The sequence below is a fragment of the Ochotona princeps genome, chromosome 1 (assembly GCF_030435755.1).
Source record: "Ochotona princeps isolate mOchPri1 chromosome 1, mOchPri1.hap1, whole genome shotgun sequence".
Taxonomy (NCBI): domain Eukaryota; kingdom Metazoa; phylum Chordata; class Mammalia; order Lagomorpha; family Ochotonidae; genus Ochotona; species Ochotona princeps.
In genome coordinates this window covers 97,455,757-97,470,090 of record NC_080832.1, presented here as the reverse complement: position 1 = coordinate 97,470,090, position 14,334 = coordinate 97,455,757, and the positions used below count along the sequence as shown (strand labels likewise).

The 14,334-nt window shown below is 44.7% G+C and overlaps 1 protein-coding gene across 2 annotated transcripts in view; it reads right to left on the bottom strand.

Moving 5' to 3' along the window:
* The window catches only part of TRAM2 (translocation associated membrane protein 2), an 82,638-nt gene that overhangs the window by 29,758 nt on the left and 38,546 nt on the right, over nucleotides 1–14,334 (bottom strand). For both annotated transcript variants that reach the window (XM_058662224.1, XM_004590439.4), the window contains exon 2: nucleotides 11,639–11,702. In XM_058662224.1, the coding sequence (XP_058518207.1) occupies nucleotides 11,639–11,702 (64 nt within the window). The remainder of the gene's footprint in view (nucleotides 1–11,638; nucleotides 11,703–14,334) is intronic.

Sequence of the window (14,334 nt, the reverse complement as noted above, 5' to 3'; positions counted from 1 at the left end):
ATTTCTGGAACTTGCTACTTGGCTGCTGTGTTTCCATGGCCTCTGCCTCAGTTACCCTTTCAGGACAATGGGGATAAAATCATGTGCCTTTTCTCACCAAACTTTAAAGACAAGCAGATGATGGACATCTAAACTGCACAGTGCTGTGCAAAAAGAAGAATCTAATGTTTCCAACAGGAAAGAATCAGAAGGTAGCACAACGCAATAGTCACAGCCTGACATCGAAAACACCTCCTCACTAGAGGACCCTTCCAGGGTGAGTAACAGCAATGACAGCCCTGAGCCACTTAGCCAACACTTGCTCTGTGCCGTGCACAGTACTGAGCATGTCTCCTAAGTAACATCACTTGCTACCCGCAGTAATCCTGAGTATTAGCCCTGTTTACTGACACAGCAGCTGCAGCTTAGGCAGTTAGGTAGGGGTGAGGCCAGATTCAACCATGTCGCCGACGCCAGGAACAAAGCCCACCATCTCCCCACGGGGTCCTTCTGCTTCTGGGACTCCCCTTCAAACCACTCCTGGTGCATGTTTCAAACTGGGACGGCCTGACTCCTCCCAGAGGAGGCAGGGTACATGGGGGGTTCAGCTCAGGCATGGGTATAGAACTTCAAAAGGCAGCCCTCTGATCAACAGTTGTGACCCATCTTCCCAGGCTGCCAGGCCATTCCCCCTCCAGCCTTGCAACCTGGCATTTTAGCTGTAAGCATCATCTTGGGTCTTAGCAACAAACACATGAGTTCACTATCATGGGCCAAACTGTGTGCTCTCATTACCCCCAACCAAATATGCTGGATTCCTAACCCTCAAGCCCTTAGAGTGTGATCTTATTTAGACAGAGGGTCTTTGCAGAGATAGTAAGCTAAAAAGGGGTCAATGGGGTGGTACCTGCTTCAAAACAACAGGTGTTCTTACCAAAAGGGAGAAACTTGAACAGTCTCACAGAGAAGGGTGACAGGAGAACACATCTGCAAGCCTCAGAGGGACAGACCTGGAGGAGATCCTTTCCTCACCTGCCAGAAGGAACCAATACTGGTGACACCCTCAACTTTGAGATGCCAGGCTCCAGATCCAAGAGACAGTAAATTCCTGCTGTTGAACTGACCAAATACACAGTCCTTTGTTATGGCAGCCTAGGAAACTAACACACACACACACACACAGGCAGCCAGCCAGCCCTGGAAATTAAACACCTTGCCGATGGCTCTCCAAGTCACCACTTCAACTCCATATCACATGTTTCAGAATACATTTTCTCCAGTTTTACAGTAAGATAGAAAGATAAAGACAGAATGGCTCTATGACAAGAAAAAAGATGTTACAAAGCTGAAAGCAAGACTAAAGAAGCGCCCCCAGCTTTGGAGTCCTTTTCCTAATGTACCTTTCCTTTTAACAAAGCAGTACCCCTCCCTATGACCTCCAAGAAAGAAACACAAGCAGACTTCTAAGGTGTCAGGTACACACTAGACCCCACCATGGTTTAACATCATTGTCTTCCATATACCACATGCCCTGGGCTTGATACATGTATTCATAGGTCTCCACATATGGAGAATGCTTCCAGCTGAGAGAAGGAATGGACAACATTTTTTTTTTAAAGAAACAATTCATTGACAGTCATTTCTCTCTCTCCCCTCCACAAAGAGAATATAAAATTAGGACTTTTAGAAAACCTTAGATAAAAGGTAGCAATTTAAACAAACCTATAGTTAAATTAAGGACAGAAATTACTTTGGTCGGAATAACTGATTAGAAAAAATATCCTCACTATTTAGGAGATTTGGTCAGGAGAAATGGGGAGACGAAAATCAAGTAATATAAAGGTAGGCCTATGGCTTAGGGGTTACGATGACTGCATCATACCTTGGAATGTCTGGGTTCGATGCCTGTTTCTGGCTCCTAATGCAGGCCCTGGGAAGCAGTGGTGACGGGTGAAAGAGCTGAGTCCTTTCAATCCAAGTGGCAGACCTAGACTGAGTTCCCGCCTCAGCCCAACTCAGCCAACCCAGGTATTGCAGGCATTTGGGGAATAAACAAGTAGACAAGAGTTCTAACTCTTTCCCTTCCAAGAAATATTCCTGTGAATGGACTCCGGGCCAGAGGGAACACCGCAGGAAAGATGTTCACCAGCTCAAGACACTGAGAAGAAGTGCAAAGCAACAGTTCAAACACGCTGCTGTTGCCTGTGGTCTCGGGCGTCAGGTTGATCAACAATTAGCCATAGCAATACAGTTGTTCTACCTGTTTAGGCTTCTGGAATCTGCATACTGAATGGAATAAATTCTGCTGGCCATTAAGTGGGAATTGGAGAAAAAGTAAGCAGAGGCTAGACAAGGACACTTTCACATACTATGTCAGTAACCGACTAAGCTTTGGCACCCATCTACCTAAACTGAGGCTTTGTCCAACTTGCTACACAACTATTGTACTTCATACATGTAATAAGTTGTAGCCACTGAAATAAAAACATCAAGACCAGGCAGGAAGCCTCCAATCACAGGATCTCCATTCTTACCCAGATGGCTGACCAGTGTGGCCAGGAATACTGGAGGCTCTGTTTCTCTTTATTTCTATAGATAGGATCTTATTGCCTCTAAGGATCTTGGTGGCTATTTAGCCAGGTTCTTCTCTCCCTAGTTGGATTCCCTCTATGCCCATTACTCTATGTGACAAACTTAAGCTTTCCAAAACTTTATTGGGCCCTGGTGCTACACAAGGTGTGAATTCTTTCTTTGCTTTTATATAGATGCATCATTTTAGGAATCAACTCTCTGAGCCTGGGTTCTCTTGATTGTGAAAGAATCCGCCAGGCTTGATGCATATCAAGTTTCCTGCAGCCACAGGTCTAGTGTGGGCACCTGTAACTGAGCAGGGTTTTCCAAGCTCAGAAACCATCGCCCACCTGTCACTTCCCCTTCCTGCCCCCCATGAGCTCATCTTACAAAGAGGGGCTCAGTTTGATATGCGACACCAATGTTTCAAGTGCAAGAAAATGAAACAGACAGGAGGCAGTCCCCACTCCTTTTGAGGGACAAAGGAAACAAGAGCCACTTTGAGTCTTGGCTGCCAGAGGTTTTAACTCAACTGTCTGTTGTGGCTTTTAGGGGTAGTATGTCTCATCTTAGAAGGGATCGAGAGAACAGTGGCCAAGGTGTGGGAGTCTCCTGGCATTCTTGTCTCTAGCTGTGAAACGCAGCAGGAAAGATAGCAGTGATGAAATCGATGCAGAGCAACAGAACCAGGGATCGAGTCCTATCACCTTGGACCATTGCAGAACAAACCCTTCTGAGAGGGCCCTCAAGCACAGCTTTTTTATTCTTGGCATACAGACACAGAATGGCTGGGGAGTGTCAAAGCTCCCACAACTCCCATCCACATCAACTGTTTCCACTTCTGACAGAGCTATAAGCTCTACTGGTATGCAAATACACCAAATGATTCTTCTACTCTCGTATTCACCTCGCTCCTCCACAGATCAATTTAAAAATTACAGAAAAACACAGATATTTTTGAATGATTATGACAATGTTTTTACAAAGAAACTAAAAAAAGAGGATAGTGGGGTTGGCATTGTGGCACTGTGAGTTCAGCTGCTTGCTATGGCATCCCATACGAGCACCAGTTTGACAAGTTTCAGCTACTTCACTGCTGATCTAGCTTCTTTCTAGTGTGGCTGGGAAAGCAGCAAACGATGACCGGATCATTTGTCCCCTGTCACTCACTAGGGAAACACAGTTGTAGTTTCAGCTTCCTCACTCCAATTTGGCCCAGCCCCAGCTATTGTAGCCATTTGGGGAGTGAACCAGTGGATGTAAGATCTCGGTCTCTCCAATTCTCTCTATGACAATTTCAAATAAATAAGTATTTTTTAAAAGCCCAGAGATGGATACAGGCAAATGAACACTAGGTTGGGTAAGTCTTCCCACTTTACTTTGAGGTTGGAAGTGCGGGACTATTCAAAAGGCTATCTGAGGTTTTTCACCCACACAGCTTCCAGTCTTGCCTTACACTATAATGGACCCAGGAATCACCTGTACATCTTGTGAAAAATTTAAAAAGTAGATTCTAGGGGTCCAGTGTTGTGCCATGGGTTAAACCATAGCTTCTGCCACTGCTATCCCACATGGGAGGGCCAGTTCTGAGTTCCAGCTGCTCCACTTCCAATCAAGCTCCCTGTTAGTGTGCCTGCGAAAGCAGCAGAAGTACTTGGGGCTATCACCCATGTGAGAAACTTGGACAGAGTTCCAGGCTGGGGGCTTCTGTTTGCACTGGCCCCCAGAATGCTGAGGCCATGCTTGGAGTGAACCATTGGATGGAAGGACTCTTTCTCTGTAATTCTGTGTTTCAAATGCATGAATCAATCTTAAATGTAATCTCATACAGTAGGTCTGCAACCGGCACTGGGAGTCTACATTCCCAAGAAGATTCCAGTGGTGGCCCCAGCGGCGTGGCCTAGCAGCTAAAGTCCTCGCCTTGAAAGCCCCGGGATCCCATATGGGCGCCGGTTCTAATCCCGGCAGCTCCACTTCCCATCCAGCTCCCTGCTTGTGGCCTGGGAAAGCAGTTGAGGACGGCCCAATGCATTGGGACACTGCACCCGCGTGGGAGACCCGGAGGAGGTTCCAGGTTCCCGGCTTCAGATCGGCGCGCATCGGCCCGTTGCGGCTCACTTGGGGAATGAATCATCGGACAGAAGATCTTCGTCTCTGTCTCTCCTCTTCTGTGTATATCTGGCTGTAATAAAAAATGAATAAATCTTTAAAAAAAAAAAAAAAGACATCCACAAGCTCAGCATGAACTTTAAAAAAAAAAAAAAAAACACAGAAGATTCCAGTGGTGCCAGGGGATGGAAAAAACCTAAGGAGCAAGCATGAAGAGGACTTCCTGGGCTTCTGGTCTTTGGGAACCACTAGAGTAAGGCAGGAACTATCACTCTCCACTTCACAGATGGGAGACAAAGATTCAGACATTAGATGGCGTGCCCAGGGCAATTCACCAAATCGGTGGCACCACCTAGAACAATCTTAGAGATCAATAAACGCTCAGTCCTGTGGGCTCTGCTGTTCTAGTCAAAAAGAGAAACCTGTAGGTCTGGAGTTCACTTGTAGGATGAATCAAAGTGCTTATTTTCTGACCTTTTACAGCCTATGTATATCCGACCAGATTACCAGCTGCTTTGTGGTTATTTTAATTAGAAAGAAGACTCAGAATGTCTAAACTCGACACCAAAAGCCTGACATTTTATGCCTTGCAGAAGATGGGCACAGAATGTGGTTGCCTGATAAAATGCATACAGGATGGCTAGTTACATTTGTATTTCAGATAACAGAGAATAATTTTCTATTATAATTATGTCTCATGCAGAGTCTGAAATATACTTACACTTCAAAATATGCATTCATTATTTGTCTGAAGTTCAAATGCAACTATCAGTCTTGGATTTTTATTTGTTGCATCTGTCAATCCCAAGAGCGTGACAGGTAGGAAAGAGGGCAGGGATTTGGTTAAAAAGAAAAAGGACCATCTCTGGCTTCATCATCGCTGACCCTAAAGGAAAGCACAAGGACGCCAGCACGGCAGAGGCTTCCCAGAGGCCCTCAGCTAACTCACCACTCCTCTGAATGCAGCCGGATTTCCTTAACCCAATAAAAAATGCAACGAAATCAGAAATGTGTTACAGGTTGAGTTGGGCCTGTGCTTCTCTCCTCCCCTCCAAATTCAAAGGTTGAAGTCCAGTTCCTGCAAGTGTGACCTGATGTGGAAAGAGGGTCTTTGCTAATTAAGATGAAGCAAATCAAAGCTGACACATCAGAAATTAAGAACACAGTACAACAAATTAAACGTACAGTGGAGAGTCTCCAAAATAGAATGAAGTAGAAGAAAGAATCTCAGAATGGGAAGATATTTCCTGTCACCAGGGAGAAGCAAACAAAAAGCTAGAAGCAGAGCTGGATCAAGCTGAAAAAAGCATTCAAGAATTGAAAGACACTATTAAGAGGCCTAATATAAGTGTTATGTGAGTTCCAGAAGGTGCAGAAAGAGAAACTGGTTTTACAAATATATTTAATGAGATAATAAGGTAAAATTTCCCTAATCTAGAGAAAGAATTGAGAAACAAAATCCAGGAGGGGCACAGAACTCCCAACAGGCTTGATCACAAGCGATCTTGATAATATGATAATCAAGCTCTCATCAATCGGACATAACGAAAAGATCCTTAAATGTGCACGTCAAAAAAATCAATTGACATATAAAGAATGCCAATTAAGCTCACAGGAGATCTCTCACAAGAAACTCTACAGGCAAGAAGAGAATGGAGTGACATAATCCAGATTCTAAAAGAAAAAATTGTCGGCCCAGGATAACATATGCAGCAAAGCTTTCTTTTGTCTTTGAAAATGAAATAAAACTCTTCCACAGTCAAGAAAAGCCAAAAGAATTTGCCTCTTCCAAACCTGCCCTACAAATGATACTTCAAGATGTTCTCTTGGCAGAGAAGAGGAATAGCACCCAACAAAACCCAAAGGCAAATGGGAAGAACATCCCAGTAAAATGACAACAGAAGACTAAATCAATGAACAACCCATTCCTACAACGACAGGACCAAAGTACGACCCATACATATTAACCCTGAATATAAATGGCTTAAGCTCAATCAAATGTCATAGATTAGTAGACTGGATTAAAAAACAAAACCCATCTATTTATTGTCTAGAAGAAGCAGATATCACCAACAAAAATCAGCAGAAACTATATCTCATGGATTTTGATGTTTTTGTTTTTGTTAGTTTCAACAATTTTTTCTGATTATTCAGTGCCTCATAGATCATACAGTAACATCATTTTATGCAAGAAGATTCTTGATTTTCTTTTTCATTTCTTCAGCGACACATTAGTCATTCAGTAGCATGTTATTTTACTTCATGGTGTTGTTAATTTCTTTTTTCTTCCTGACGTTGATTTTGTTTTGTGGCTCTTCATTTTAGGGATGTATAGTAGCTGTGTAACGGAGACTGTCATATCTAGTAACACATTATTTAACTTCATGGCATTGTAAATTTCTATTTTTCTTCCTATTGTTTTTTTTGTGACTTTTCATTTAAGGGGATGTACAGTAACTGTGAAATGGAGCCTAATATCCAGATGTGAGGATACAATGTAGTATGCATCTCTACTTCTAGACAAAGATGGACTTGCAATGAAACTGTTTACTATATCTTGACAATAGGATTCTGGACTCTCTGCCATTGTCCATGCCCACAATGATGGACATATGACTGAGTATGAAGAACTATACTTTAGTAATGATATAGAGGAACTAAGTGTGGGGGGGAACTGGGGAGGAAATAAGGGGCATCCCAGTAGCCTATGGAACTGTATCATAAAATGATAATAATAAATAAAGAAAGATGAGGTCATGATTAAGTGGAAAGGGCTCTAATCCAATGACTGTGGCCATTTAACGGGGGAAATGGGGACACAGACTCTGACAAATACACAGAAAGCTGTGGACAGATTGGTGCTATCCTGCCTTGAACCAAACTTGGAACAGATTCTGTCCCAACGCCTTCGCAGGGGGCATGGTCAGCCGGCACTTCTGCCTGGGATGTCTAGCCTGCAAACCGTAGCACTGCTGGTATCTACTCTGTAGGCCATTCTGTGGTACCTTCCTTACAAAAGCCCTAGAAACCTCTTAATAGAAACTGGGAGGAACCCCTGCTGGACAACTACTTCCATTGGAAAGTGTGAGTTGGGATGGGGGCAGATCAGACTAGGCAGGGCTATAACACCTGTGGGCCTCATGTGAGCTAGATAAGGGAAAAGCTAGGTTGAGCTGACTGTTCCGACTGATGCGAGCAAAAATTAGAGTGGGTGAGGGTTGGTTGGACTTAGCCGCAGCATTAGCTGGCAGAGGCTGGCACTGGAGGCTAAATCTGTCAAGTCAAATATCATAACTACCTGGAGTGGGTATGGCCTAGGAGGGAAATAGTGGGCATCTCCCTCGGGGTTACACTCTCACTGGACAGCACGAACACCAGGACAGGGGCAGGGTTGGCTAGACAGAAAAGCACCTGCCAGCAGGTGTATGGGCTGGATAGTAGGTTGGTTGGGTTGAACTAGGCTTTAATGCCCATTGACATGTGCGAGAGCTAAATGGGATGTGGGACAGACTGGACAAGCCTGTGGTACATACTGGCAAGCATGGGAACCAGAATAGGGGGAAGAACTGGTGGAGGTTATGGGGAGCTGCAGCTTCCACTGGTTTGCGTGAGGACCAAGTATGAAGTGGGTAGGATCGAGCTGGACTACAACCCCTGTTGGGTGAGGAAGACAGGCTGGAAACAGAACGGACCCAGCAATAGCAACAACCAGCATGTGCATAAGCTAATTGGTGTGATGGACGGTGTTGGAGTCTGTACTAGCAAACCCACACAAGAATCAGGTCTGGGATCATCTCAGATGAAGTTTCTTTGGAAATCCCTCCAACTGAACTGCTGATCTTAGAACCCCAACCATGAAGAGACTGTCAGCCAGTGGACTCTGAATAGGTTTCATTGCTATTGGAATGGCGAGATTGGCAGCAATCCAGAACTGATGAATTATCGGACCCTCAGAGCGCGCCTCCTGCTGGGGATCTGGGAAGGGTGGGAGGTTGGGTGGTGCTTTTCCCTTTGTTACTCCCCTAACCCCAGATACAGGGAAAAATGATAATATTAGTGTGGAAACAATGGTATTACCCACTTCCACCCTGTAGCTCTTGACCCTTTGTACCCTAATCAACTAAGTAAGATCATTAAAAAATAATTTAAAAAAAAAAAAAGAAAAAGAAACTGGGAGGAAGGAAGCAGAGAAGAGGGAGTTACAGCAAAGCAAAGTAACCAAAAAAAACAGCTTTAGCAACACCCTTGCTTTCGAAAGCCTCTGCTGAGGAAGACACAGGGATTTGGAAATATTGAGCCCTCTGTATGAAAACAGCTGTTGCTTTACTCAAATGCAATGTTACACACTGACTTGAGTAAGTTACACACTATGTAAAAATGAAAGCTTAGAAATCAGAGTTGACCCTGCGGATAGAAAAAAAAAAAAAAAAAAACGAATTTCCCTCACGTTTGGGTCTGAAGACACTTTGGGGGAAACTTTAAAAAAAATTACAACCTTGACAGATCTGTTATTGTAAACTGTTTTTTTTTTTTTTTCCTTCATCCCCCATGAGAAGTTTGCTTTCTTCTAGTTCTTACAAACCAAACATTACCATATTGGGTTGGTGGTGATTAGGAGCTCAGAACAAAATTAAGCAGGCTATTCTGATTTCACTTCTCTCTTAATTATTTATTTACTTGTCACATTTCCAACAGCTCCAATATGGCAAGATTTAAACAAAAGATAGGCTTTTCAACACTACTTTATCCTCCTTTTCTCAAGAAACTAAAACCTGTTCAATTAAGCATGGATTTTTTTTTTCCTAATTCACCCTGACCCAGACCTCCCTGGCGTCTGGGGCCGAACACTCACCTTGGAAAATTCCACACTTGGCTGATGCCATCACATAGGCATCAGGTGTTTTTGTTCCTCACCTGGGGGCCTTTGCAAATGCTGATTCCCAGGTACAGAATGTCCTTTCTTCTGCCCAGACCCCTCTGTGACCCCTCAACAAAGTCAGCATCTCTGAAACACCTTCTCTTTATCACCCTTATTCCTCCTTGTCATACAATCTTTTTTTAAAAAAAAGATTTATTTATTTTTATTACAAAGTCAGATACACAGAGAGGAGAGACAGAGAGGAAGATCCGTCCGGTGATTCACTCCCCAAGTGAGCGCAACGGCCAGTGCTGCACCGATCCGAAGCTGGGAACTTGGAACCTCCTCTGAGTCTCCCACGCAGGTGCAGGATCCCAAAGCTTTGGGCCGGCCTCGACTGCTTTCCCAGGCCACAAGCAGGAAGCTGGATGGGAAGTGGAGCTGCCGGGATTAAAACCAGTGCCCAAAAGGTATCCCGGCGCGTTCAAGGCGAGGACTTTAGTTGCTAGGCCACAGCGCCAGGCCCCTTGTCATATAATCTTATAGATTTCCTCACCACCTTACCACAGCTATTATTGATAGTTTACCTGCTTATTATGCATCCTTAATGCATGAAAATATTTATGAAGTTGTACACAAAACAAGTTTTATTAACTACTTTATACCCAAGGCCTGGTCCACAAGAAGGCAGACATTTACAAATGTGCTTCAAAAAGTTCATGGAATATTGAATTATGCAATAAAAAGATGTTTATTTTGATGAAAAGCAATTTTTGAATCCATACATAGTGTTTTCATAACATTCATTTTCCATGAGCTTTCTTCAAATATGCCATGTATGCGCAGATTTCAAAAATGTGTTTACACTGCAGGAAACTTGGTTTTTAATTTTTTTATCCACAAGCTTTCAAAGGTCCCCTCATGTTTGCCTAGAAGGCTTAATTAATTGAACCAATGAAGACATGATAGGATTCACAGTGAAAGGTTAGCTTTGGCCTCCATAGGTTACAGGTTCAAGAACCTTCTGCCAAAGTCTTCACAGCAAATAACTGGCAAGTCAGGCAAAGTAAGGAATCTCAACTTCAAGTCAAGGAAATTCACTGCTCCACTAGAGAATGTAGACACAACCAGATGCAGCAAACAATCTTTCATTTGTTCAAGAGGATTCCCAGTGCTTTACCACTGAGCAGCAGTGACTCCTGGATCTGGTGGTGGGGCCTGAGAAGACCAAGGCCTCAGACCCACAGCCCCCAGGGCTAGACTTGACCTACAGATGTGTTATTTGAGCCACAGAATGTTTGCCTACATCTCATTTGTAAAATTTCCAAGTTGGTTTCCAACACATAAAGATTAGGCTATTTCTATCTAATGAAAGCTTTCTTGTGGTTCTCTTAGGGAGAGGTAGGAAATCGAAGGCCTTAGCCACACGGGGACTACAGACCAGCAGCCACCTCTTTAGAGGGTGCTCTCCCCAGTGCAGCCCAGCTGTGACCTGCCTCGCCCTACAGCTCCTTCCCCACTGGGCTGAGGAGTGCTTGTGAAGTCTGAGCAATGTCCGACGACGTGAGCTAGACTTCCTGTTATCCGCAGGAAACCTCAGTAACTGCAGGCCAGCTGAGGATGTAGCAGCTCTGGTCTGCGGCCTCCTGACAGTCCTACAAAACATGTGTGAGCCTGCGGTTTACTCCTGACCCCAGCCCGGTCACAGTGCAGCACTCTGTCCCCCAGCTGTGTTTTCACACACTAAGGAACTGCAACATCCTGCCTCCTCTCTACATAGAGAAGTTTAAACAGGAGGCTGTCCGCTTGAGCCTGGACCCACTGGCCTCATGTCTCCTGCCCTGTCTCCAGCACAAGTCAACACTGGGTGCTTTAGGGAAAGGAGTCCCAGCCGCACATGGCACCCCAGGGCACTACACCTATCTTCTGATGGTTGTGGCAGAAAGAGGGATGCTCCCAGTTGTTAGGCCTGCACCACAGTTATCTCAATGGTAAAAGGATGTTGGTCACAAAGATTAACGATTTACAAAGGGCAAGTATGTACAGGGGCAAAGGAAGTTGTCCCCAAGTCCCCCGGGCTTGCCAGGGCCAGGGAGAGATGGGGATCAGGGCTTTCCTTACCTGCTGTAGGCACACTGACGTTGTACTGAGGTAAAATAAATAGGAAGGCAGTTTTGGCTGTGACCTGTAAAACAGAGAGAAAAAAAGGTCTAATTGAACTTCTTAGTCATACCAAAAGAAAGATGTGGAGCCTGTAACCAGCTCCCAGGGCCCAGCCCTTTTCTATCTCAGACCCACGGACCTCTGGTACAAATAGCTTTCCTTTGTGCAGTTAGCACAGGCTTTTGTTCCATTTTTCTTGAATGACGTCCTTCCCAATACCTATGCTAAAATCAAAACAACCCTGAGCACCAGATGCTATGGAGACTGGGACTTGCTATAGAAGGAAGGAAACAAGCTAGGCTTGGCAGGCTGGCGGCTCACAAGCAGAGGGCACTAATTTATCTGCCACTCATTAATTCATTCATTCATTTACTCAGTCAAGTATCTGTTAAGTTTGTTCTGCGCACCCAAAATCTTGGAAGACAGAAGCAGTAAAGTCATGGCCTTTGAAAATCTCAAGTCCAGGCTGAGCTTTCCCTGTTTCTGGTTGCCTGCACATTGGAAAGCAGCCTTAAAAAGCTTACCCTGAGCTTCAGAAACACAGAAATTCAGCTGCCTATTTTCAGGACAGATAATACCTACACTGCTGGTTTACCGATTTCAAGAGATGCCTTTAAGGGATCAGCTGTGGTGTGGAAGAAGAAAAGAAAGGAAAGAAAGGAAAGAAGGGAAGAAAGGAAGAGAAAGAAAGAAAGAAGAGAAAGAAAGAAAGAAAGAAAGAAAGAAAGAAAGAAAGAAAGAAAGAAAGAAAGAAAGAAAGAAAGAAAGAAAGAAAGAAAGAAAGAAAGAAAGAAAAGAGAAGAAAGAGAAGAAAAGCAAGCAAGCTATTAACGGTCAGGTCAGTATCGTGACAGTTCAGCCAGCAAGGCAGAGATGACAAAATGTGGGAATTTGATGTCTGGACTCAAGGATGGAATATCTGAGTCAAATGCTGGCTCTGCTGTTTGCTGGCCAAACCTTACACCCTGAGCCTCAGTTTCTGTCCATAAAAATGGGGGTATTTGCAGAACCTCATCTCTGGGCTCCTGTCACGCTCGTGACAGTTGGGGCTGACAGTCATCATCCCCGCTGTCCTGGGCCACACATGAGGCCTACAGAGGAGCAGGTCTTTCCCAGGAAACCCTGGGGACTCAATAATAGAGTTGCTGGTTCCCTTCCAAACAAAGAGGTCTGAAGGATGGGTAGTGTGGGGAGGGTGGAAGGCAAACATACTTGGTCATGACCAAAGTGCCGTAAGAATCAGTGAGTAACACATTACAGACCCCTTTGTCACTCAGATGCTGTTGTTTAATATTCACTTATTTTTTATTTACTTATTTTATTATTTGCTTATCCATTTTTATTATTTGAAAGTGTTTGGGGTGCAGCCTGTGATAGCCAGCACCCATTGACAAGCGGACAGATGAAATTTGGCTGGGTCCCCCAACCTCTGTCCTGAAGGTGGGTCCTACAGCAATGGAATAGTAATTGCATCCTCAACCACTTCCCCCACATCCTAAATGAGCCAGGATACTGGAAGTCCAATTAGTTTAGGTATTTTTAGCTACCAGTCCTGTTCCTGTTCCTGTCCATCCTAACGAGCACTAATCAACTCCTTAGCCCACAATACTTAGGTATTCGCTCCTGCCCACCTGTGACTCACCTATCAACTGAGAGGGGATGGTATTGGGTTGTGTGTAACCACTCCCCTCGCAAGCCCCTTTAAAAGGCCCATGAAGCAGGGGCTCTCATTCTTTCTGGCCAGGTGCTTCTGTTATTCTGGCACCTCAACTCTTGGCTGACCCAGGACAGGTAATCCCCTGAGCATGGTCCCTGTGTGCTGCTTAGATGGGACAATGGTTATAATAATGTTGTCTGGTTTGTGTGCTATCAGCAGTTCCAGGAGGGGTGAGGCCTAGAAGTAGTAGAATGTGGGCAAAGAAGCCAGGGAAAGGTGAATGTCTGCAGCTTTGTAAGCATGTCCAGGTTCTTTGTGAGTGTGTCCCGGTTATTTGTTGCATGTCTCTTAGGATAACATATTTTGTTGGGGAAGCTGGGACATAGGTCTTCAGCTTAATAGATGGACTTAAGGATGATGACCATTTGTTTCTTTTGGGATTATGATTGGTTGGATTATGACTAGGTGGACTGCTGTATGGGCTAGTAATTTGCCATTGTGCTCTGTTGTCTTCAAGCTTGATTAATAAAGACTCCTTAATAAAACTTAGACATGTCTGGTGTGATCTCGCTCGCACCCTGCAACAAAAGGCAGACTGACAAAGAGAGAAGGTGAGGCAGAGACAGTAGTTCCATCAGTTGGTTCACTTACCAAATGGTCACAGTGGCAGGGGCTGGGCCAGGCCAAAATCAGGAGGCCAGGACACCACGCAGGCCTCCCATGTAGGTGCTAGGGCCTACACACTGGGCTCTCCCCTGCTGCTTTTCCAAGTGCATCAGTAAGGATCAGACGGTAGGCAGCCAGGACTTGACCCAAAGCTCCAATATGGGATTTCCAGTGCTGCAAGCTGCAGCTTAATTGCTGTACTACACTGCAGCTCCTGACACTCCCACCCCTGACCCAGAAGTGATAGGTGACTATCCCTGGCCTACCCTCCAGACAGCCCTCTCCTTTAGGGAGCAACTTTCTAAGAAAGTTGAGAACCACTGTCCTGTAT